Below are 25,936 nucleotides of genomic sequence, written 5' to 3'. Positions count from 1 at the left end.
GGAAAGAGAGTGAGGGAGAAACAGTGGAGGAGGGAGAGAGAGAGAGAGAGAGAGAGATGGGGGAGAGAGAGGTGGAGAGAGAGAGAGAGAGAGAGAGAGAGAGAGAGAGAGATGGGGGAGAGAGAGGTGGAGAGAGAGAGAGAGAGAGAGAGAGAGAGAGAGAGAGAGAGAGATGGGGGAGAGAGAGGTGGAGAGAGAGAGAGAGAGAGAGAGAGAGAGTCCCGCTCTCCAGCTCCACTACAAGCTTCCACATTCAGCCACTATATACCGTCTTTATTAGGATTTTTTAGAACGTTTAAAAACTGTCCCCAAACCTCTTTATTATTAGGAGTAAATGTAAAAAAAAGGGAAAAAAAAACTGCAGCACCAATAGCTCTCTTTATTAGAGTTAAACACTTAATAAAATAAAAGGTATCTGTAACATATGAGGGATAAAAACGTAAAACAAAACTGTATTAATCATCATTCATTGCACTTATTGTACCTAGAAACGCAAACCCTCTTTACTAAGACTAAAACCCTTAATTAGGGTTAAAACACTTAATTATAGCCCTTTATTAATGTTAACAGGAAAACTGTCCCTAACCCTCTTTATTATTAGGATTAAATGTATTAAAAAAAGGGAAAACAAACTGCAGCACCAATAGCTTTCTTTATTAGGGTTAAACACAGTATAAAGGTGGTATATCTATTCTTATATTATGGACCAAAAGGTAAAAAACAAAACTGTATTAATCATCATTCATTGCACTTATTGTGCCTAGAATCGCAAACCCTCTTTATTAAGACTAAAACCTAATTAGGGTTAAAACAGTTCATTATAGCCCTTTATTAATGTTAACAGGAAAACTGTCCCTAACCATCTTTATTAGGGTTAAACACCTCTATAACAGTATATTTAACCCTATATTAAGGTTAAACACCTTTACTATAGTAATTAGGGTTAAACACCTCTATAACAGTATATTTAACCCTATATTAAGGTTAAACACCTTTACTATAGTAATTAGGGTTAAAATGTAAAACAAAACAGCCTTTATTAACAGCCACTAGCCCTATATTATGGTTAGAAAGGTAAAAAAAAGTTCATATAGCCCTTTATCAGAGTAAATAATAAAAATGATATGGTTAAATCAGCACTAAATGGGTTACAGTAACTCTGATAGGGTTAAATCAGCACTAAATGGGTTACAGTAACTCTGCTAGGGTGAAATTGGCACAAAATGGGTTACAGTAACTCTGATACGGTTAAATCAACACTCATAGAGTTATAGTAACACTATAACTCTCATAATTGAACACTCTTTGTATTAGTTTAATGCTAAAAGGTTTGATTTAACACTGAAAAATTGTATTAACACTTGATGTATTAAAACAAATAATCTATAGTTTGTTAACCAGTTTGATCTGGAATGGTTGCGTTATAGAGCCGATTGGTTTCCAAAAATGTGGAGTTTCAGCTGAAACCTGATAACAAATGTAAACGTTGGTGTTTACCATTATCATTTAGGTTGAAGGTTGCTAATAGTCTATTATTAACCCATTTGTGCTTGAATGGGTTCATTGTAGAAGTGGAGAAGTAGAACTAGACTGGGTGATAGGGTGAAAATATGATATCACAGTATTTAAAGACATTACAAATATGTAATGTCTCCAAAACCAATGTTTTTACATTAATAGGCTTCTTAAATGTAAAACAAATTGATGTTTTATCCAGCTAGCCAAAAGCTAACACTGCTAATATGCACTGAGCTGTTGGGGGTTGTTGTCAGTCTGTGCGATCAACACTTTTCTAAGGTCTCAGAGGGAGGTGAAATCAGCTGAAATCCCACATTTTAACGCTTTTTAACCTTTATCTCAGCTGCTCAGCAGCTCAGACACCCAACCTCAACGTCTGTGTCCTCTATAGAACAATATTTCAAATCCTACTGGTGTGGAAAACAATGTTAGCCCCATGAGTGAAGTCAGCTTGTAGGCTATTATTAGTACAATATGTTTGCGCTGGAATGGCTGCATGATAGAGGTGTAACTAAGGATGGGCTATATGGTGAAAATGTTATATTACGAGATTTAAAGGCATTTTTATGATATTTGAAGGTGTTTTAATGTGCTCCAAATTGAACGAAATCCAAAATCCAGAAATGCTAAAGTTCTTTGCTAATGTGAGTTATTGGTGGTTAGCTTAGTTAGTTTGAGACATTGACTTTTCAGCTTTAGTCTCTGAGGGATCTCCACCTATCTCAGAGGGACATCAGAATCAGCTAAAATCCCATTTTAAACACATTTTAGCCCTTATTACTGCTACTCAGCAGCTCAGACACCCAACCTCAATGCATGTGTCCTCTACTGAGCAACATTTCAACCCCATTCGTGTGGAAAACAATGTTAGCCCCATGACTGAAGGTTGCTAGTAGGCTATTATTAGCAAGTTTGTGCTGGAATGGCTGCTTATAGAGGTGTAACAATGGCTGGGCGATATGGGAAGAATACTATGTAATTACTGACGTAATTACATGCACCCATAGCAGCAGATTTTAAAAACTGATATCGAGATACCCTGCTATATGTTTTTCTCGAGCTAGACGATATTTAGTTTTGGTCAATACAGTATGATTCCCATACTGATGTAAAAAATACTGTCAAGAAAGCCAACAATAATTGTCTGCACCAGCAACCTTTAATTCATGTAATTTAATAAATGCATGTAATTAACAGCCATTAAACATTATATATTATACATATATTTAGTTGCAAATTATAAATAGTCCTTGTTTCTACCATTACTGTTCATCCTATCAGCTTCACTATATCAAATATGAGCACTTTATATTTCTGTAGTTACAGACTGTGGTACTTCTGTTTCACTGCATTTTGTGTGTTGGTACGAGTGGACCAGACACAGCAGTGCTGCTGGAGTTTTTAAACACTGATCCACCTTGTAGCTATAGTAAAGTCAGAGACAGAGTCTCTGACAATGAGTGTAGATATAATAAGGCAATACTTTTCTGACTGAATTGTGTATATGTACAGTACAGCCCTGAAAAAGAAAAGAGAGCACTTAAAAATTATGAGTTTCTTTGATTTTACCAGATTAAAAACCTCTGGAATATAATCAAGAGGAATATGGATGATCACAAGCCATCAAACCACCAAACTGAACTGCTTGAATTTTTGCACCAGGAGTAAAGCAGCATAAAGTTATCCAAAAGCAGTGTGTAAGACTGGTGGAGGACAACACTATATGCCAAGATGCATGAAAACTGTGATTAAAAACCAGGGTTATTCCACCAAATATTGATTTCTGAACTCTTAAATTTTATAATATGAACTTGTTTTCTTTGCATTATTTAAGCTCTGAAAGCTCTGCATCTTTTTTTTTGTTATGTCAGCCCTTTCTAAATTTCTGCAAATAAATGCTGTAAAATGCAATATTTTTATTTGGAATTTGGGAGAAATGTTGTCTGTAGTTTATAGAATACAAAAACAATGTTCATTTAACTCAAATATACAATATAATTCATGTTTACTAGTTAGTTAACTAAATAGTTAGTTAGTTAGTTAGTTGGTTGGTTGGTTAGTTAGTTAGTTAGTTAGTTAGTTAGTTAGTTAGTTAGTTAGTTAGTTAGTTAGTTAGTTAGTTAATTACTTGGTTGGTTGGTTGGTTGGTTAGTTAATTAGTTGGTTCGTTAGTTAGTTTACAGAGTGGGCACATGCTAGATAAGCAGTTGCATATTATGGAAAATGGAAAAATTGTAACTTTATTCAATAAAAGAGCAAAGCACTTCCAAAATTCAATTATACGTTTTTTTTATATGGAGGTCCCTTTGTTCTTAGGGTGTCCAGGACCCTCTCAGCCCCAAATCCATTAGAACCCTGGTCCCAACTGAGGCCTGGAAATATGGGTTTCTGGTCTTGGAAATTCTTCTTGTTATTCTCTGAAAATGAACTCCAAGCCTGTACGCCGCCAGCTGATTTAATTTTTCACAGCTATCCCCAGCTTACCTGTCCCAGTCCCAGCGACACCTCATTGAGCTGACTGATGACTGATCCCATCATAAACACACATAGGCACCCATCACTGTGCGCTGGGCACCGGTGTGCCGTCCGCAGATCCCTGGTTGCTGAAACAATGATTCCAGAGAGATGCGGAGGTGTTACTGTCTCATTAACCATCAATTACTTTTTGGGAAATAATAAGACGTCAGCGTGTTTTCGCAAACGTGGGCACTTCTACCACGGGCTCTAGAGAAAAGACCGCCCAGCGTAGGCTCCACGTCATTGGCTAGATGACTTTCCCAGAGAAAAGAAGGCAGAACGTGACATATAGTACAGTGTGCTTCACAAAAGCATCGCTCAAAACAAAGCCGTGACTCATTCCATGGTTCCCTGGGTGATGTCACTAATCTGTGGGAGACTGTGCCGCTGTGTTGAGAATCTGAACAGTGAAGATTTGAAGCTTATTAAAGAGAGAAAGGAATTAGCCTTACAGCATCAGGATCCGCCCCCTGACCTCTCTTGTCTGTATCTAGGTCTGGACAATGCATGATGAACTCATTATGGCACTGGGCTTCCATTGGAAAACCTTTTTTTTTTTTTGCAGTTAATTTGCTCACATCAGTTGACAAGTGATTTTATTTCAGTAATCTGTCATTTTAGTGTGGGAGGTTTCAGGTTTCAGGTTAAATTGGAGCAGCCTGGTGTCTAATCTTCATTAATTGCACATTATTGCACCAGTAAGAGCGTGAAGCGTGTGAAGGTTCAATTAGCAGGGTAAGAGCACAGTTCTGCTCAAAATATTGCAATGCACACAACATTATGGGTGACATACCAGAGTTCAAAAGAGGACAAATTGCTGGTGCACGTCTTGCTGGAGCATCTGTGACCAAGACAGCAAGTCTTTGTGATGCATCAAGAGCCACGGTATCCAGGGTAATGTCAGCATACCACCAAGAAGGACCAACCACATCCAACAGGATTAACTGTGGACGCTGTAAGAGGAAGCTGTCTGAAAGGGATGTTCGGGTGCTAACCCGGATTGTATCCAAAAAACATAAAACCACGGCTGATCAAATCACGGCATTCAACGTGCACCTCAACTCTCCTGTTTCCACCAGAACTGTCCGTCAGCACAATTAATTATTGTGGTCTAAAATCAGGTGTTTCAGTTTTAATTTCTAATCCCTGTAAGTAAGAGGTAAGCTTTGGAAATTGTAAAAAGAATATGATTGGATGGAAATCTGTTGATATTGGCTTTTCAATGGCTTTTATACAAGTAATTTTGAATCTTTTAAAAAATCTTTTGGTCCATTCAGTTCAGAGAAACGTTTACATACGACTGTGATGATAAACATCTTTCTTCACATATCCCTGCATTTACTTTTCCTTCTTTTCTCCCATCCTTTTCACTTTACTGCCTGCCGCTCTCGTACACCACGGGTCACGTTTCACAAAACAATTCAGGCAATCGCTCGAGCTTAATGCAGAACCCTCGCTTAGCCCCCGGGGGATCTTGTATTCCATCCCTATATTATGTGCTGTGGTGCGGGGTATAATGTCATGAGTGAGCGCTGTGGAGCAGGATCATGTCTGAAATGTAATGGAAAGTGAGTGGCCTCGCCAAGACCAAAGGAAAATGCATTCACAGCAAGAGCAGGAGCATTCAAGAGAAGGGCATGAAGCTCCTCCACAGCACATACATGCATCACTTTCACTCTAATGTGTTTTCTTTCAGGTGCATGGCTTTACATAATGCAAAATACCAATAGCACAAGCACACCAGAGGGAAAAGCTAGTGTAGGGATCAGCTGAATAACTGATCTGGATTAGCAGTGATATTAATACTGCAGAATGACAATGCAAACAAATGTACAGCAAAATATACAGTATGCATAATCAGACAGAAACATAAAGAAATACCATTTAAAGCCACCGAGAAAAAAACAACACCTTATGCAGTGCATATATAATACCTGAATAAAACATGAATGAATACAGAATGCTGTATTCATTTTCTGAAGCCATTCCTGAGAATAGTATGTACGAAACTCATTTCTGCTAATAATAAAAGTCTCTGTTACTTCTTGCAGAAAAAAAAAAACATTGCTATATAGATCCTTTTAGGTATTTCTTTTTAGCCTGTTTTGAATAGTATTGAAAATATGATGCAGCATAAATCTGTTGGTGTTATCCATTCATTATTATCATTGTTATTTGCTCTTCTTTAATATTCAAGGCTCTTTTCATGTTGTGCATCAAACATCAAAATACATTTGCGTGAAAATATAGTAAAGTAATTCATATTTTAGTACGAGTGAAACTAAAACATTACATTACATTAATATGTAAAACACTAAGTAGCTTAAAAGTTGCTAAGCAAACTAAAAGTAAAGTAAAAGTAAAGTAGTAACATTAATGTTATATATTTTCATTATTTTCCTTTATAAATCATTGGTTGTTCAGATCAGCGATTTCAATTAAATATATCATATAGCAGACAAACACAGTGATAATTAAAAGGTAAATTAAGTTTATGTCAGGAATGCTGCAGCAAGGAGAGGACGCGGAGAGGCAATAAAACGAAACTAAATCAAAAACAACAAGAAACATAGAGAAAACTATAGACTGAGAAAACAAATAAAAAACGTGCAACCTGACGGACGTAAAACGTACAACACCAGACGTGTCTCAAAAGTGACGCCACCACAGGTCGGGCGCCGCCCTGCTGTTTGGTGGCAGAAAGCTGTGTAACCCCACCCATTCCCATAGGTTTCAATGGCAAAACAGACAACTTCAATCACGTTTTATTCTAATATACTGTAATTCTACCTCCATTAACATCTGCTTGTATTGTTAAATTTTTATTTCCCCACAGAATAAAAAAAAAACGTTATTCAGCTCTATTCAAAAAGGTGTTTTTATTGTAAAAGGGCTGGTTATGGGCGGGACCAATAACAGACCATTAGCTCCGCTCCGCTCAGCTCTGCAGCCTGTGACCTCGAGGAAGCCCTCATGGGCGTTGTTATTTAAATGAGTAGACTCATTTAAACACAGTCTTTCTTCCTCCTCTGGTCTCTACTGCGCTCTACAGACTCGAGTTTCATGATTGCCAACATGGCGGAAGATTTTGTCTTCATTTTAATTGAATTAATGGGAATGGCGATACAGCGTCCATCTTTTTTTACAGTCTCTGATTAAAACACACAGACTAACCTTAAACAGGAAACACCTGCAGACAGGTAACGAAGGGGCGGAGCTACAAATGAACACAGACAGGAGCACATGGAGGAAAACATGTCCACAGATAAAGCTCTTCCTGAACTAAATCAGGGTTCATTTCAGGTCTCCATGCCCCTACAGCACCAAATATGCTGAACTGCAGCCATGAATGTATTAGTATTTAAGTCAAACTTTGAGGAGAGAGAGATTTACACACAATTTGAACGCTTTGTTTCTGAATGTGAAATATCGCCATCCAACGCTCCGAGGCCTGAAGGGAGCGTGATATCAGCAGAATGCTGTGTGAGGAATCTATAAGTGTATTCCTCTCGCAGAAAGGCAATACTCACTCACTTACTCACTCAGTTTCTAAAGAATACAGAGGGGGTGCTGAATAAAACAGCAGCTTTAAATACTACTACTGCTCACATGCAGAGTATTCACAGTATCACTGGAGCAGTTCTGGGTGATTAATCCAATTAATTATATTAATCAAATTTCTCTTTTAATAAGCCATTTATCTAACACTCTTACCAGAACAACTTACAAGGTTATTTCTATTTCAAAGGTGGGCCAATCTAGTGTTAGGAGTCTTGCCCAAGGCACTAATGTTATGAGTATAGAGCACCATAGTCAGCCAGTTGTATTATCCACTGTGCCACTCAATGAATGCAATCATATCCTTACAGCAATGTTCCAAAATGTAGTAAAAAGCCTTCTCACACAGTAGAGACAATTAGGCCATTGCTGTTGCACGGTTTTCCACTTTTTGACATTATGACATTGTGAATCTCAAATGCTCCAAAACGACTAGCACTAATATATTTTTACATTAAATTCCATTTAAAATCTATTGTTTTTCTTCTGCTGTAGTGTTTTTTTTTTTATTTGTAGATTCAAAGGCTTTAAATGTTTCCTTTTTTTAAAAGCATCCTTTGAGTTAAAATTGTAAACTATGGTTCCGCTACATCTGGTTTTTATTGTGAAACTGTACAGTGTGTTTTATTCCCAATGTTGCTGCACTGACTGTCCATGTGCTAAATAAATAAATAAATAAATAAATACAAATCTGCATTAGTTGTGATATAATTTATTTACCATTGTATTAGTTCATGACCATTGTCGTAAACTAAAAAAAAAAACAAAAGCAATCTTATACAGTACTGGTCAAAAGTTTGGACACACCCCTTTTTTTATTCAAGGTGTTTTCTTTCTTTTCATGATTTTTTATGCATTGAAAATTTTATATTAAAGACATTAAAGCTATTCAGGACAGATCTAAAACGAATCTACAATGTAGAGCATTTATAAAATAAAGAATTAAAGAAAATATGGAATGAGAAGATGTGATTAAAATGAGTATGGAAGCTCGTTTTCAGCACTTATATTATAAGATATAAAGTCATACTTATGAGATAGTAAGTCATACTTATGAGATGGTAACTCAGAATCATGAGATACTAAATCATATTTATGAGATACTAGGTTATTATTTTGATATAACAAGTCATATTTATAAGATATTAAGTTATTATTTTGAGATACCAAGTCATAATTTTAAGATGATAAGTCATAATTATGAGATACTAAGTCTGAGTGCATTATCTCATAATTATGACGTAGTGGCAAGTGGCAGAAATGGGCTTCCTTAGGCTTCCATATGTTTGTGTTTAGTTATATTACAACTATCCGTTATTAAAATATGTTTTGTATATACTTAAAAAGAAAGACATTCATGAGGGATTCTACAGGACTGGGAGCAGGACAGATACTTCAGGACTGACACTACAGGACTGATACTACAGGACTGTAGTAGTATCTGTGTCAGCAGCATCCACACCTGGTTGTATGTTGGTGAAGTGGAGCTGCTTCCACTGAGCCCCTCCTTCTTTTCCCCAGTCAGGCTGTGTGCAGGAAAACGCGGAGCTACAGACACAGATCACTCTACAGATTTTACATTATTATCCGCTTTTTATATCAGTTACAGGTGAGTAAAGTTAAGAGGATAAATGCACAAAGAGCAGCTGGATTAGAGACTGAGAGCTCTGACAGTAGCAGTTCTCAGCGCTTTGTTTTATAGCAGAACTCTAACGTTAACGTTCATTCAGTGCTGGGATTGATTCATTTTTAATGTGGCAGAAATCTGATGTTGCTCTTCTAATGATTAAACCTGATTTATAATAGACAGCTTTAGTTTACTTGCTGTTTAGCTTCATTATGGAGGTTTTATGTCGTTATTTTGTTCTAGAAACATTGCTTGCGTTGCAAGCTTAGCTTCGCTAGCTTAGCTAACCTGAACTGTTTGTATAGCTGTTAATATTGGGTAGCTAAGCTAAGTTAGCAAGCGTTAGCTAAACTTCACTGTATTATATTATATTTGAGGTTTAATATGTATTATTTAGCTATCTAAGAAATGTTTTCGGGTTTAATTAGCTGTAAGAAGCATTAATCTTTTTTTTTTAACTAAAACGCGCTTTAATGCTGCTTTATTGTTTGAAATAAAAAGCTAAAATCCTAACGCCAGCTACATTAGCTTTCAGAGATTGATCTCTATTGCTAGGAAACAGTCCGCTAGCTTAGCTTAGCTTAGCTTAGCTTAGCTTAGTCTAATGGTAAATGTAGTTTTACAGCACTTTCTAGGCTATACAGAACTTGTTCCACTAAGTTTTGTAGCTGCATAACTGTGTATTTTAACATGATTAATAAATTTTAAATAAATAGTCGCTGCTTAAAGTAATAAAGACATAAAAGGTGAAGCAAACAAGAGCTAACGTTAGCCCACTATCTTATCAGTTTAACATACTCCCCTGTTTAACACGTGGATGGGTAATTTAAGCTAACTTTAGTAGTTAAATTTTAGTTACATTTATTACCCATATTTTTAGGTTTATTATGCTTTGTTAAACATTCATTCGCGAGAACAAGTTGTTAAATTAATAGAGTTATGATTTATTAAACTGGAAGTCTATAGGTTGTTGGTGAGAATGTGTAACGTTATTTGTTGTGGTGCAGTCTGGGGCTGTGCCATATTGTATCTATCTCATTCCCACACCTTAATAAAAAGTCATGAGCACGACTTTAATATTAAATATTAAAAATATTTACAAAAATATTCACAGCACCCTATTGACTAGGAAGCTCCGGGAAAGTGTTCCTTAAAATGTCTATACCTTCGTGGCCACTCATTAGCATTTAGTTCCCACGCTAAATTTTGTAAGTTGTAGTCACACTTTATTTATTTATTTATTTATTTATTTGTTTGCTTATTTTTTTTTTACGGGATGTCACTTTATGCACACAAATACACGAAATGTTTACAACACCCGCTTGACTACTAAGCTCTTGATTTTATTTATTTGTTGATTGATTTATTTTTATTATTATTTTTTTTTTTGTGTTGCATAATGCCACTTATAGAGACTCCATACAAAAATACACTAAAATAGCGTCATATTATTTGAGGTCCATGTGGGCCATCAGGGTACATACGGTCATGAAAAACCTAAAAAAGATAAGTTTTGGAAAAATAAAAAATACCCAGGAAGTCATGAAAATTTGCAAGACGAAGAAAAGCAATTTTGAGCTAACACAATTTATATTGCTTTGCCTGACTTCCTCCGTGGGAGTCAGGTCAATGTCATTTGGCTCAAAACACTACAACTTTTTTGCTGTTGGTTAAATAATATCTACTAGAGGGAGATTAAATCAGTCTAGTATTGTTTATGTTACTTCAATCCTGGATATATGGAGTGCATTGTTTCTTATCATGACATGTTGGATCATTGACTTCTGTAACAAATTGGTGAAAATCTCAGTCAAGGCTGTGCCGTTTCATATTGAATGCATTGCAATAATGATGCCAAACAAAATGTAATGTTATATTCATTTTGTTGCAGTGGTGCATTCTTGAAATAGTTATTTTCCAGTGTCTTATCTCTATAATTATCGTTATTGCAGGACCAGTAGCAGAAGCAAATTGATGCTATTATATATTTTTTTGTTCTGCTCTCTGAGGAACACTATTTCTTTTAATTGAAACAAAACAAATCTTAAAACCTGCTGATTAAACAGATTGAACATGTAATTATTTTGAGGAGCAAGATTGGTAAATTGAAGGAATAATTTATTAAACCGTGGGAAAGCTTTGTTAATTTGAGGGAACATATTGGGAAATAGAGGGACTGAGTTATTAAACAACAGGAACATATTAATTTAAGAAAACAGGTTGTTAAATTGAGAATCATTTATAAATCTTTGGGACAGGTTTATTAAATTGGGGGAATTATTTATTAAACGAAGAGTGTGCTTTTATTATTTAGAGGGAAGATATTTTTGCATTGAGGCAGTGCTTTATTAAACTGAGAACAAATTATTAATTTGAGGGACTAGATAGTTAAACTGAGGGAACCAATTATTTATTGTAAGAAATGCTTACATTTTTCTGTATGTTATGAACTGTGCAGATTTTCTCGAGGAGACCCATCTGTTGCTAGCATCTCAAATTCAGTTAATTATTTTATACAAATAAGTTTCAGATTTTATGAACACGTCTTGGCTACAAAGCTCTTGAAAAGTGCTTCGTTGAACTTTGCCCTTACTACAGAGGTGACAAATGTTAAGTGTTATTGTCTGTATTCGCTGGGTCTGTGTATAATATATGATGAAAATAAAACTTCCAAAAATTAATATTTTGTCTGTCCTTGCAGAAAAAATGAAAAGGAGGAGACCTGACGAGGAATTGTTTGATTGTGGGGCAACCTCTGCAGCACTCTCTAAAGTTGAGGTAAATAAACCTTTGACTGTAGTCTGGCTTTCAACAGTGTTCATTTTGACAGATGATTTTAATTTCGTTTTAGTATGTTGACTAAAATGCATAATAGTTTTAGGCACTTTTGGGGACTTTTAGATGAACTAAAAACATTTCGAAAATATTTACATGTATAGGGCTGGGTATCGAAATTCGATACCAAAAAAAGCACAGACCAGAATGTCTTGACACTACCAAGTACCAAAAAAGTTTTTAAAAATTCAGTGCCTGTTTTCGATACTTTTGCATGAAACATGCGCCAAAAATTAAAAGTGTGCACAGCGAGGTAAAAAGAAAACAAAATAAAAAACGTGGAGAGCATGCTCTTGTCTGCTTGAACTAAAATACCAGCATAAAAAAAAAATCATAATTAGAATTAATACAAGCAGTTCAGTTTGGTTTAATGGCTTGTGGTCATCCATCGTGCTTTTTATTATATTCCAGAGGTTTTCAATTTGGTAAAAACAAGGAAAAACATCATAATTAAATGGTCTCTTATTTTTTTCCAGAGCTCTATATATAAAATAAATGAATAAAATAATAAAAATACCATGATAATCAAAACCAGCACAACACGACACGCTAACAGCTTCTTTCCCAGAGCTGTAGCACTCCTTAACCACAGTGGACACCTCTGAGTCTCCAAACATCTCACTCACTGAACTGTATTCACAACTGACTGGATTTACAATCTGCTCACTTGCACTTTGCTTATTTGCACAGCTATACAGATGTTCCTCTGTAACTTCCTAAGCAATATTTAATATAAACCTACCTCAGAAACATTCGGTTCTAATAATATATTCATATGTGTACAGTACAGATTTTATTTTATTTTATTTAGCTCTTAGCTCCTATCACTCTTCAGTGCTCTTTATTTCTGTAGAACTTTTAACTCTATTCTTATTCTATTTATTGTTTATTGTTCATTCTTTTGTAGTGTGATGTTTGTCTATAGTCTCTGTATTTGTTACATGTCATACACATGTTGCTCTCACCAAGACAAATTCCTTGTATGTGTAACATACTTGGCGAAATAAAGTGATTCTGATTCTGATTCTGATATGGCGTGAAACCGTCAATGAAAAAACTGAGATATACAGTGATGCACTTTTTTGCCACGGCCCAGCACGACTAAGGACTAAATAAAATTAAATCATAATTAAGAATTGTTTTAATATTTGAAGACCATTTTTATAGGTTTCCTGTGACCTTTTTATGACTTTCAGGAATTTACACTAGAGAGCTGTTTCATTCAGCTTGTAAGTGTTTACAAATAGTAGCTGGTGTGCTAGTGTCACTTTCTATATAGAGACTTCCTTTATAGAGTGTGTGTGTGTGTGTGTGTGTGTGTGTGATCACAGGTTCGAAGGATGGTCTCCCATGAGGTGCGTGCAGCTGTTGAAAGGTCTGACACGATGATGAAAGCTCTGATGGAGAGAATTCAGGAGATAGACAGTGAACCTAAATATGATGCAAGGCTCAAAAAACTGGGGGTATGTACAGACAATGAATGAACAATGAATGAACAAGGGGCAAATTACCCATTCATGTCCACACATGCATTTTTAATCAGCTGCTGTTCACAGAAGGTTGTCACTCATCCCATTTAAAATTATAAATTTTAGTATGCACATTTTTGACACAAATAACAATATTATCTGATTGGCAAATACAGACATTACTAAAGAATAACATGAAAGAGACAAATACTTCCCTCTGAAAATATTGCCCTTTCTTTAAAAGCACTTTTGAGAGATTTTAAAACCTTAAAAAATATATATATACATCCAATACCACTCGAAACCTTACCGTTTATTATTTTTCATTTTTTTTTCTACATTGTAGTAAATTAATACTGAAGTGATCCAGACTGTGAAGAAACACGTAAGGAATCATGTAGTAACTTAAAACTGTTAAACAAACCAAAAAAATAATCTGTGAAGTATTTAGGTGCTCTTATCTGGGGAGCTGTTTGTTAACCTGTGGCTGTTTCTGAGGCTGGTAACTCTGATCAACTTGTCCTGTGCAACAGAGGAAACTCTTGGTCTTTCTTTCCTGGGAAAATGATTTTTTTTTTTTACTTAGTTAAATTATATTAAAACATTACTCAAATATTTACTATTCACTGTATACCTGTAACTCTACCTCTTCACTACTTTACTTTAGCTGATGCTCTCAAACTAACATTATTATTAAGAGGCAAGAAATTTAAGTAATTAACTCTTAATGAGTTCAGCAGCACAGCTGTTAACTGAAAGCCTGAATTACAGGTGACTCTACCTCATAAAGCTGACTGAGAAAATGCAGCAAAGATGAGAAGAGCTGTCTCTATCTATCAAGAAGAATGTAAAATATTAAACATATTTGTGTTTTAAATGAATCTACAATGCAGAAGATATAAAAGAATGCAAAAAACATTCATAAACTTTAAAAAGAAAAATTCTAACAGAATATAAAACATATAAAATATATTAACAAAAATGAAGCGAAAATAAATAAATAAAAACATATATATATATATACATATATATAAAACAAACCAAGAAAGAGCCAAAATTACCAATATAGATGAAATAAAGTCAGTTAAAGGTTCTTAATGTCAGTTTTATTTAAATTTTGATGAATTGCCCATAATTTGAAAAAGTGGTGCATTAAGGGTGTTAGGAAAAAACATTGAGTCATTGAGACTAACTTATTGAAACATTCTGGATGGCAAAGGAAGGAATTTCTGTGTCAATCCAGCATTTCTTATACAAGTATTGTATTTATTATGGCACTCTGTCTCTTATTGTTTTAACCATTTTAACCCTTTTCCTATAGATGAGTCTATAGGAACTTGCTATAATCGTATTAATCACTGTGAATTAAGTTTTTACTTCCTTAAATGTTTAAATGCGTATTTAATATTATCATCAATGCACCAATGAACTCTCACATTTTACACCATTTCTCTGTTCTTTTGCTAAATTGTGTGTGTGTTTGTTTGTTTGATTGTTTTTTTAGGCACATGTTAAAAAGATCAAGCGAAGAGGGGATGCAGCTTTTGCGTTTATAAGAAAAGAGTTGCACCAGAAAAAGGTACAGTATAAGGTCATGCCTTAGTCATCATTACTTCAACTAGTCAATTAATATTCATCATTTGTACAAATCTGTTAAAGTCTCTTTAGACCTAGCAAAAGTTAAAGTCTAATTTCTACTGTTTGCTTGTGTCTGTGTGTTTCAGCAGCAGCAGCCAACAAACTCTCTTCCATGTATATCCGACACAAGAAGATTCAGGTACAGTACACAAACAGAAAGCTTATCTGTCACTGAGGTTTTAAAATGTGCTGATAGATGTTTCAATGGCCAGAAGGACGTAATACTATTAATTAAAAAAAACATTAAAACTGTTATTTACTGCATAAATATATCTAAATATATGGTAGTTATTATATAATTATATATCTTTTGTTGAATAGTACATGCTTTAAAATGTATTAAGGCTCTGAATCCTTTATTATAGAACCTTAAATTAGAAATATGGGCAAAAATTGAGCACTTTTAAGAACTACAATTGAGAACTACATAGAACACTATTTTTTTTTTTAATCCTCAATTTTTGTTATTTAAGCAACTCAGTTCCAGTCAATGGAAATTATACAAAATCCAGTGTAAAATATTTGCAGTAAACTGCTAGAGCCTTTAAGCAATACAAATTAAGTAAACTGAAAATAAATAAATAAAAATATTAGCATATTTTAGAAGTATATTGTTAAAGTAAAGAGAGAGTGACGCTTTTCGCGGGAGTTTTTCTGACCACGTCACAAATCTTTACGTACTTACGTCACACGTACAGCCTCTAAAAGAGGATCCGGCTCAGTTTTACTGAACGCGAGCGGCTGGTGGAGCAATGGAGACTTCAGAAGAGGAAATTCAGAGCTCAGTAGCTCATTTACCCATAGTAAAACCAAAGTGTGTAGTTGAAGTAAAGTTTCTGACTGAGCTCTCTTTCTCTCTCTCTCTCTCTCTCTCTCTCTCTCTCTCTCTCTCTCTTTCATTCTTTCCGCATGCTCGATGCAATTACCCTTTCTCACCAGAGAGGACCCTAAATCCCCCAAATCCCAAAACTTTTGGACATCAGCTTTAAAGTGTGCTTCATTTGCATGTACATTTATTTGTATGTATTTATTTATTTGCAATAGTAAAGAGAATAACTGATTTTATATATATATGGGTATAAGATGGAAGGGCCCAGTTAATCGTTAAAATAAAGAAAATAAGCGGACAAATAAATAGTGTATCAAAGTCTAACAACCTCTAATAATAGAAGTTGCTCTAATATCTGCAACACAAATTATTGCCTTTTATAACAACACCAATTTAAGCCTTCTGTGAGCTGAGCCAAACCCCCCCCACTGGCACCTTCAGTTTGCTGGCCTGCTGCATTATCTGTGCGGTGCTGTGTTGATTCAGCAGTGCCTGTAGCCTGCAGGCCTGGCTTCTGCAGGTCTTTAACCAGTCTGTGAGGTCGGAGCGAGACGCACGCTATTCATTCAGCTTTACGTCCGCCGGTCCTCTGCCTCACGCTGTTCGTTTACTTCATTCAAAAGGTGTTGATTGCCTTTTTACAGTCGGTGTGTGTGTGTGTGTGTTTCTGTTTGCGTGTGTGTGCTGCAAGCAGCCGGTCACAGCACAGTCTGTTAATTATAGCCTTCTGTTTAGCAGCCGCAACTGCTTTTCTCTAAATATCCGTTTTTTTTGGAAACACATGAGTGCCTGATTTACCATTTCATTATCATGAGAAATGGGCAGGAGCAGGGGTGTGACCCTAAAACGCTGCATGATGAGATTTTAATGGTGTCAATCGATTAAAAAAATTAATCTGATTAATCACAACTAAATTCTGTGATTAACTGTGATTAATCACATTTGTTTTTCTTCAGACGCAAATTTCTATAGTGGATATTTTAATGTAAATAAAAGAATGAATGTAAGAAATGTAAAATGCAATTACTGTATATTAGTGGTGTCAATTAAAATTGTACTATATCCTTGTATGTTTGAGGGGAGAAAATCAACGTAGGGTGCTGGAAAAAAGAATGCATGATAAATTGTAAATGTCTCAGGCTGGTTTTGAGGATTTCTGAATTCAAACTTTATTAGATGAGAATAAAAATCTCAGGGATGAGGAGCAGGGCAGGAAAATGAGGATGAGAGAATGAGAGAGAGAGAAATAGAAAGAGAGAAACAATGTTCTCTGTTCAGCGAGGCAACAGACCAGTGCGTTGGGAGGGGGCGGGGCAGATTACGGCAGAATAGGCGGCGTCAAACTTGGTAATTAACTTTCGTGAAAAAAAATAGTAACTTTAACGCTTTAAACGTTGACAGCCCTAGTATATATGTATATATTTTATATATACATATATATTAGGGCTGTCAACATTATAGCATTAAAGTTTTTATTTTTATATGTATGTATATATATATATATATATATGCTACAATATTATCTTGATTAATTGCCCACTATAACATATGTGTTACTGAAGAAGATTCAATACTCCTAAATAAGCAAATAGCAGGAATTATCGATCATAAGAATCATTTTCCTGTCTCTTTAACATACACACACACACACACACACACACACACACACACACACTGACTGCAGCCTCTGCTCTGCTCAGTATGAGTACAGTGCTCCTAATAAAATGCCTCAGTTAGAAGCAAGTGCTGTAGGGTTGGTTTGAATGAAGTCTGTAGTGCAGAGTTCTCCAAACATCTGAGGCAGAAGAGTGCCACCTGGAGGCTGTGAATAGTGATTTTTCTCTACTAAAGAAATATTTCTGCTTTAGGTTAGGTCTTCATTAAATCTAAAGTGCAGTGTTCATATTAAAATATATTTATTAATGTTGTGAAGTTGACACATTATCATATGAATTGTGTAAACTTCTTAAGGAATGGTTTATGCATACATACATACATACATACATACATACATACATACGTTATTGCACCAAACATTATAGCAAGAAACTATATTATTACCACAGATCATTTGATGCCACTGAAATAATGCTTATTATATAGCGTAATAAAGCAGATATGCCCTTTTAACCCATAAGAGCACAGACACGTTTCTGCATACTGATACCAAATTCAAAATTTAATCAGATAAATGAAGTGAGCAGATGATAAAATTAGTTCTTATTAGAATTAAAAATCCTCTTGTAAATTTTAATAACTTTATATTTGAACATTTTGTTCTAGAAACAGTCAGAAGAACAGTCAGAAGAAGTTCTATAGAATGTAAAACATTTAGTTAAATAATTAGAATTGTTGAAATGGATGCAACAAAATAGAACATAACTGTAGGAGCAAAAAATACACATTATAGGACTATGTATATGTCACTGAGGAACTGAGTTAAGTTAAAGGACACAGTAATGCTGAAATGAATGGCTTTAATTTAGATTCAACAGTCCACTCTAAAGAGGCTAGAAAAACGTACAGGTGCATCTTAAAAAAAGAATATAATTGAAAACTTACTTTATTTCAGAAATTCATTTTAAAATGTGAAACTCATATATTATATAGATGTGTTAAACATACAGAGTGATCTATTTTAAGCTATAATTTATTTTATTGTTGATGATTATGGCTCCCAGATAATGAAAACCCAAAAATCAGTTTCTCAGAAAATTTGAATATTATATATATTATAGACCAATTGGTACTTTTGGCAGTGTGCCAAGTCCTGCTGAAAAATGAAATCCTCATCTCCATAAAAGTTGTCAGCAGCAGATGGAAGCTGTAAGATATGAAGTGCTGTAAGATTTTGCGGGAAAACAAAACTGCACTGACTTTAGACTTGATAATAAAACACAGTGGATCAACACCAGCAGATGACATGCTTCCGTCTGCTGACAACTTTCCTGGAGATGAGGATTTCATTTTTCAGCAGGAATATATAACATTCTAATTTTCTGAGACACTGATTTCTGTTTTTTTTTATTGTCTGTAAGCTGTAATCATCAACAACAAAATAAATACTTAAAATAGATCACACTGTGTGTTTGAATTTATTTGAATTTTGAGTTACAGTTGAATATATTCAATTCAATTCAATTTATTGTCATTATACTGATACAGGGTTGTACAGTAAAACGAAACACTATTAGGCTAGATCTCCAGTGCAGACAAGAAAAGTGTAGGACAGAGTAAATAGTGCTCAGACGATAGATACAGAGAAGTGCAAAACAAAACACACAGTGTAGGGGCAGAAGGTACAGGGGACATCAAACACACTTATAGGGCAAAAGTACAGGGGACACAAACAATAGTTACAATAAGATTATTGGTATGTTTATGTTTGTGTGATGAGGTACTGTTTAAAGTTAAAGTGTTTAAAGTGCAGTAGTGACAGCGGTACATTGTATATAGTCCATATGTGTATAATAGTAGAGGTAGGCCAGGTTGATTAAAGTGCAGAGTGCATATAAGTGAAATGATTAAAGTGCAAAGTGCATACAGTCTCTGTGCTGAAGCAATCAGTGGCCATGTAGGAAACTGGGAGTGGTCAGTGGTCAGTCTGTGTACTGTTCAGTCTGTTTATTTATATATAAATATATATATAAATAAATATAAATATTTTCAATCATATTTTTTATCTTTGCAATGAAAAAAAAAAAAAATTTTTTAAGCTCTCACATCGTGTCTCATCTCATGTCTCACCGCACCCCTAGTTGTGTTCCTATATCGTATGATAAGTTGATAACGTAATTATTGTGACAGACCTGCATATTATTCTATTATTGCGTGTATTTATGAGTGATTTTTCATTTTGGCTGCATTTCCTCACAGTTCTGCCAATGGAGGATGTTCTGATGACAGCACGTCGGCATCAGCAGGTGTGTTGATAACTCCGGTGACTGACGTTACAGCTGCCAGCTGGCGTGTTACAGCGGTCAGCCTGAACTTAGCTTTGACCTTGTCGGTCTGTATGATTTATTTCTCTTTTTCAGCCATAGAGATCAACGATGAGGGAGAAGGAGCCGCAAGAAAACCTAAAGAAGGCTTCTGGCAGAGACTGGTACACCTCTCTATCCACACTCGTCTTTTTTCTGTCTTTTATAGGAGAGCTTTGTTTCTTACTGTTTGTGTTCTTGGCTTTTTCTTTTTCTCCTCTTTCATAATTCCAGCGATCCAAGCAAGAGATTGTGGACCTGACGGATGAAGGCGAAGGTATTCTTATATATATAAAAGAGAAAAGAGAAATTATTTTTATTACTTTGTTTATTACATGTTGTGGTTGCTGCTGTTGCTGGAAGGTGACTGTGTGTGTGTGGTGTTTCAGATGCAGTGAGCATAAAAAACGTCGGAAACCACAGTGATACCCCTCCACCTCCAGTGCTGGTATATTCTATTCTGTTCTATTATAATACATATTATTATGTATTATTATATATAATTAAATTTAATTATTTTACCTTTCTTTTTATAATCTGATTCATTTATTTTCTAATTTTCTCATTTTTTCACGCTTTTGCAGAAACGAGAGGAAATCACTGCAAATGGTACAAATTCTTACTTTAATTGTGTGAAATTTGTGATCATTTATAAATTACTTAAATGTTTAATGTTTAGCACTTTTTTTTTATTACTAATTTAGTACTAATTTAGTATTAAGCATTTGTACTGTATAATATTGTACAGTTATACATAATTTGGTAACATTTAAGATAAATCTTAAATGACATTTGAAATATAGCATCCATTAATAGCATTAATCATAAATTGGTCAATATTTATTATTTATGGTTTACTTTTTAATGTTCAGTATTTATCTTCGTTTCTTATTGGTTAGTCATATTTGCTTCATTATTTTTTTATTACCGTATATTTCGGACTATAAGGCGCACTTAAAATTCTTTAATTTTGTAAAAAAAAATGTGTGAATTCTGGTTGTGCTTGTTGACCTTAAAATAATTTTTATGTGGTACACGGCGCTCCGTTGTGTCGAATTCAGTAGTAATACTACTTACTGTGCTTCAATATAACAATATTATGGTCTGTGTATGAAGGCCCCAATACGGCACCGGTTAGGAGACTTGCTTACGAAGCGGATTTCAAACTCAAGGCTATCCGTCACGCAGTAGAGCACGGGAATAGAGCGGCTGCGAGAGAATTCAACGTTAATGAGTCGATGGTGCGGAAGTGGAGGAAGCAAGAATATGACCTGCTCCAAGTAAAGAAGACCAGACAGAGCTTCCGAGGGAAAAAGGCGAGATGGCCAGAGTTGGAGGACCGAGTCGAACAGTGGGTTATTGAACAGAGAACAGTAGGTAGAAGCGTCTCTACAGTCTCTATCCGACTCAAGGCAGCGGCGGTAGCACGAGACATGAACATCGACGACTTCCGAGGAGCTCCTTCTTGGTGCTTCCGCTTTATGAAAAGGCGCAATATCTCCATCCACCCGAGAAATACCGCCTCGCAGAAACTGACTAAGGATTATGAAGAAACATTGGCTTTTTTCCGCAACTACTGCAAAAACAAGATCACTGAAAAGAAGATCCGGCCAGAGCACATCACCAACATGGACGAGGTCCCCCTCAGCTTTGACATCCCCGTGAACTGTACTGTCGAGGCAACAGGGACCAATTCAGTGTCTATACACGCCACAGAATACGAGAAGTCCTCCTTCACTGTAGTTCTCAGTTGCCAGGCTAATGGTCAGAAGCTACCACCCATGGTCATTTTTAAGAGCAAGACTTTGCCAAAAGAGACGTTTCCATCCGGCGTCATCGTCAAGGCTAACCCAAAGGGCTGGATGGACGAGGAGATGATGAGTGAGTGGCTGAGAGAAGTTTACGCCAACAGATCGAATGGCTTTTTCCATCAATCTCCGTCCTTATTAATCTGCGATTCCATGCACGCCCATCTCAACGATACTGTCAAAACCCAAGTACAGCAAACCAATTCAGAGCTAGCCATCATTCCAAGTGGATTCACCAAAGAACTCCAGCCACTAGATATCGGTGTGAACAGGTCGTTTAAAGTTAAACTGCGAGCTGTGTGGGAGCGCTGGATGACCGAAGGCGAACGCTCATTCGTCAAGACAGGGAAGCAACGCCTAGCGAGTTACGGCACTATCTGCCAATGGATCGTGGATGCCTGGGCTAAGGTGTCAGTCTCGAGCGTCGTCCGAGCTTTCACCATGTCCGGAATCATCACTGAACAGCTAAATTACAGCAACGAGACTGACTCTGATAATGACGAGAGGGAGCCGGGCGTGCTTAATGCTGAAATCGCCCACCTGTTAAACTCGGACACTGAAGATGAAGGATTTGATGGATTTGTGGAAGAGGAATTAACTGAAAAAGTGAGTGTATTGTTTTGCATTTTATGTGTTACAACTGAACAATGGCGAGAGTTGTTGTGAATGAGTGGAATAAAGTTTGACTTATCTGACTTTCCTTTCGCTTAATGCGCCTTTTAATCCGGTACGCCTTATAGTCCGAAAAATACGGTAGCATTTTTATTCCTTTTTTTATTCGGTAATTTAGAATAGTTTATTAGAAAAGCTCAGTAAATCAGAAAAATCAATAAAAAAACAATTGGTAAAATCTCTGTCTGGTGCCGATGATGGCTAACTTATGAGAATAACCAATTAGGATACATATATAATTCCAGTACCATTGTTCTTTCAGCAGACAAATGTATATATTTTGTTTTTCATGCACTTGTTTTCAATTAACGTTTCTTTTATCCCATTAGAACCGTCAAAACCTTCATATCCGGTTCTAGAGGAAAGCAAGAAACCGCCTGTGGAAGAAACTCGGGTAAGACTACTGTTATTGTGATTGGTTTAGTAACCCCCTGAAGGCTGTTTTATTACCTACTACATATGTTGGTTTCAATTAACTACTATTACCATCAGTACTTAAAGGACTTGTAGGGGTTGTAGTGAAACATGATAATGAGTATAAACTTTTGTTAAATAGCCCACCTTTGTTCATCCCCAGCATTCTGAGCTACTTTAAGCTTTAAAAAAAAAAAAAACATTTCTTTGCATGAGCAACGCTAAACCCCTAGCACTAGCATTGTAAGCCTGTTGGGAGCATCCGCTAAAGAGAAGTACTGTAATTTCATTACAGAGAGAATATAAAATTGAATGAAAAACACTGCAATACATATGACTATTGATTTTGTCTGTGTTTTAAAATATGATAAATATTATGTATCATGTCTTTTTAATGTCTTTAAATATAATCTCTTTTTATATAGATATCAAAATTATACAGCATCAACCAAAATAAAAAAAAAAATACAGCACCAGAAAAAAGTAATTCATTTTATGTTAATGTGTGTTCTTTCTTTTTATGATTTTTTTTACATTGTCAATTTAATATTGAAGACGATATTAAAGCTATACTGTAAACAAAAAGTGTTAAAAAATATATATATATATATATATATATATATATATATATATGTTTTATTGCTACTTTAGATTCTTCCATAAGTATCACATTTTTCTTTGAGGACAGATCTGCGCACACTTGGTGAGATTTTAATCTCAGTGTCTTCATGAGAGAGAGGGTACCACTTTAAAATAAGACTACCTTTATAAAGGGTTTATAAATGGTTTACAATTAGTTTATTAATAGTTACTAGTGAGGTTGTAAATGCCTTAGAAAAATCATTAATAATCCGTTATAACACATATGTAGAAAGGGCAACAATGACCTGTTGTTTGCCAAATAGTGAACCCACAGCCATCTATATTGTTGCCATTCCTACGTATGTGTTATAACTGATTATTAATGGTTTTTAAGGCATTTACAACCTAATTAGAAATCATTAATAAACTAACTGTAAACCATTTATAAACCCTTTATAAAGGTAGTCTTATTTTAAAGTGGTACCAGAGAGAGTCATCTGGAATAGTTTTCTCAGCATCTTGAAGAAAGAAGGAGTTCCTGGAGGTGCTGAACAATAGCTGCTGCTTTTCTTTCCTTCATGCTGTGAAGCTCCAGCTCATCCCAATTAAATCACCTCAAATCACCATCTCAGTTCATCAGGTTTAGATCAGGGGATTAATGTGGAGGAATAAAGAAAAACACTGGATTAGAAGGTGTGTCCAGACTTTACACAGACTGGTAGTGTATATTGCTATAAATTGTGTTACAGCATGTTGTTAAAAGAAGCCCTTTTTAAAAAGAAGAATAAAATAAAAGCCAGTGTTCAGACTTGTTGAACTTGCTGTTGACATCTTGTTGTTCCGTGTGTTCAGCAGGGTAGCCTGCAGTTCAGACTTCCTCGGTTGCCGGACTTGCCGTTCCCCAGTCAGCTGCCTGCAGCCGCTGCCACCAAAAACCTGCCCCAGAAGCCCGTGGTGAAAGTGGCTCGCATCGAAAACCCCAAAGGCATCGCCCTGCTGTGGAACGTGGAGGAGGAGGACCCTCATGCTCCAGATATGGAGTCCTATCATATATATGTAATCCAGGAGTTCCACAGTGGCACGTTTTCCAAGTGGAAGTCTATGGGACCGCTCAAAGCCTTGCCTCTGCCTATGGCCTGCAAGATCTCGGATCGACCGGAAGTAAAAGCTCTGCACTTTATAATCCTAGGGAAGGACGTCTATGGCCGCTTTGGGCCGTACAGCGACGTTCAAACTGTTACCTGCGGCAAAACTTGATTGCTTGGTCTGAACTCAAGTTCTGGACTCTTATCATCCCATAAAGGATACGACCCCTGTTGCGTTGTGCATGTACTCCTTCTCTGATCTCTGTCTTTGACCTTTCCCAACCTTTCAAAGCTAGGAATGTTGTATTGTTAGCAGTATTTTATTATTCCTTTTTTTTTTTCTCAGAAAAATGATTTTATACAACAATCTCAGGTGAAGTGTGTTTAATGTTACAATAAAATGTAATACTTATCGTTTACTATCTCAGATTTGGACCCCTAAAGCCAGTTTGTACCTGGAACCATTTATAGGCTTGTGCTGATGATGCAAATCTGGATCAGATAAAGTCCAGAATAGATGAGTTAAGAGTTATGAAAGCATCGGTAACAGTTCAGTAAAAGTTGAGTTGAAGTTTAATGTAAAATACATTTAATTGACATTTAAAAAAAACATAAAACACATTTGAGCCCTTTAGTTTAGGCGGTCCGTCACTGGAAACATGAGCAAGTACTAAAACTACTAAACAAAACTTTCTTTTTTTCCTTCTTTTCTTTTTTTTCTTCTTCTTCTAGAGCACACAAGCCAAAACTTCAAAAAAATCCAAACGAAAAGCTGCCATTGGTTTCATTTCAAAGAAATTTCATTTGAAAGCCTTCTGTAATATTCAGCATGAACATGAACATTTCATAAAGAAAGGGAATAAAAGCAGGAAACACAGTCAAGCTTGTAGAAATAATACTTCATTACAAAACAATTACAAATTATTAACAGCAACGCATTTAGTCATAATAAATACAGCTCAATTGAATGTTTCCAAAAACGTCTTGAAGCGATTGTCTAACGCCACTTTAAAAAGCAAGAAGAAACACAAATGAGACAAATGTAAAATTAAAAAAAAAGAGCTTTGGTCTCTTTCATTTTACTGTTTTACTAGTTTCTATATCAAACCTAAAATCCCAAATCCCATTATAAGATGACCTGCCAAATGTCAGAGATAATGGACTAGTATCGTGTCCCATGACTTATGAGTTTTGCCATTTCCCATGAAAGTAGGATGCGTGTTGTAGCTCCTGGATTGCGTGTGGATATATGTGATTTCCCAGACACTGCCGGTCACAATCATTACCGCCCACTGACTGGGCTGTCCACTCTGTGTGGTAGTACCTTCTATCATATATTCCAGTTACCAGACTTCGCTTGAACTCTTGAACGTGTGTGCTGGCCACACTCACAAGATAACACCT

General features: G+C 35.7%; 1 protein-coding gene across 7 annotated transcripts; it reads left to right on the top strand.

Annotated features, from left to right (window-relative positions):
• The first annotated feature begins 8,925 nt into the window (after positions 1-8,925).
• atf7ip2 (activating transcription factor 7 interacting protein 2) lies at positions 8,926-24,959 on the top strand. Of its 7 annotated transcripts, none has more exons than XM_015604879.3 (13): positions 8,926-9,202; positions 11,922-11,998; positions 13,387-13,518; positions 15,029-15,103; positions 15,252-15,301; positions 19,868-19,914; positions 20,029-20,096; positions 20,206-20,248; positions 20,361-20,419; positions 20,556-20,580; positions 21,088-22,385; positions 22,781-22,845; positions 24,300-24,440. In XM_015604879.3, the coding sequence occupies exons 2-12, from the start codon at positions 11,927-11,929 to the stop codon at positions 22,808-22,810; spliced, it is 1,899 nt and encodes a 632-aa protein (XP_015460365.3). In that variant the 5' UTR covers positions 8,926-9,202; positions 11,922-11,926; the 3' UTR covers positions 22,811-22,845; positions 24,300-24,440. The 7 variants fall into 7 exon arrangements, with proteins under 7 accessions (XP_015460365.3, XP_007245627.3, XP_007245626.3 ...); XM_007245565.4 differs by having other exon boundaries at positions 8,927-9,202; positions 15,249-15,301; positions 24,303-24,442; XM_007245564.4 differs by having other exon boundaries at positions 8,928-9,202; positions 15,249-15,301.
• Positions 24,960-25,936: the final 977 nt, after the last annotated feature.

This window comes from Astyanax mexicanus, chromosome 19 (assembly GCF_023375975.1).
Source record: "Astyanax mexicanus isolate ESR-SI-001 chromosome 19, AstMex3_surface, whole genome shotgun sequence".
In the NCBI taxonomy this organism is placed as follows: domain Eukaryota; kingdom Metazoa; phylum Chordata; class Actinopteri; order Characiformes; family Acestrorhamphidae; genus Astyanax; species Astyanax mexicanus.
Note: the sequence above shows the minus strand (reverse complement) of the source record. Positions and strands in the feature narration are given on the sequence as shown.

Bases quoted from the DNA above. Each gene is read 5' to 3' on its own strand.
- atf7ip2 (XM_007245565.4), top strand. From the start codon at position 11,927: ATGAAAAGGAGGAGACCTGACGAGGAATTGTTTGATTGTGGGGCAACC. The intron at 20,420-20,555 runs GTATATTCTATT...ACGCTTTTGCAG, and splicing joins CCCCTCCACCTCCAGTGCTG to AAACGAGAGGAAATCACTGC. The intron at 22,386-22,780 runs GTGAGTGTATTG...TTATCCCATTAG, and splicing joins AAGAGGAATTAACTGAAAAA to AACCGTCAAAACCTTCATAT.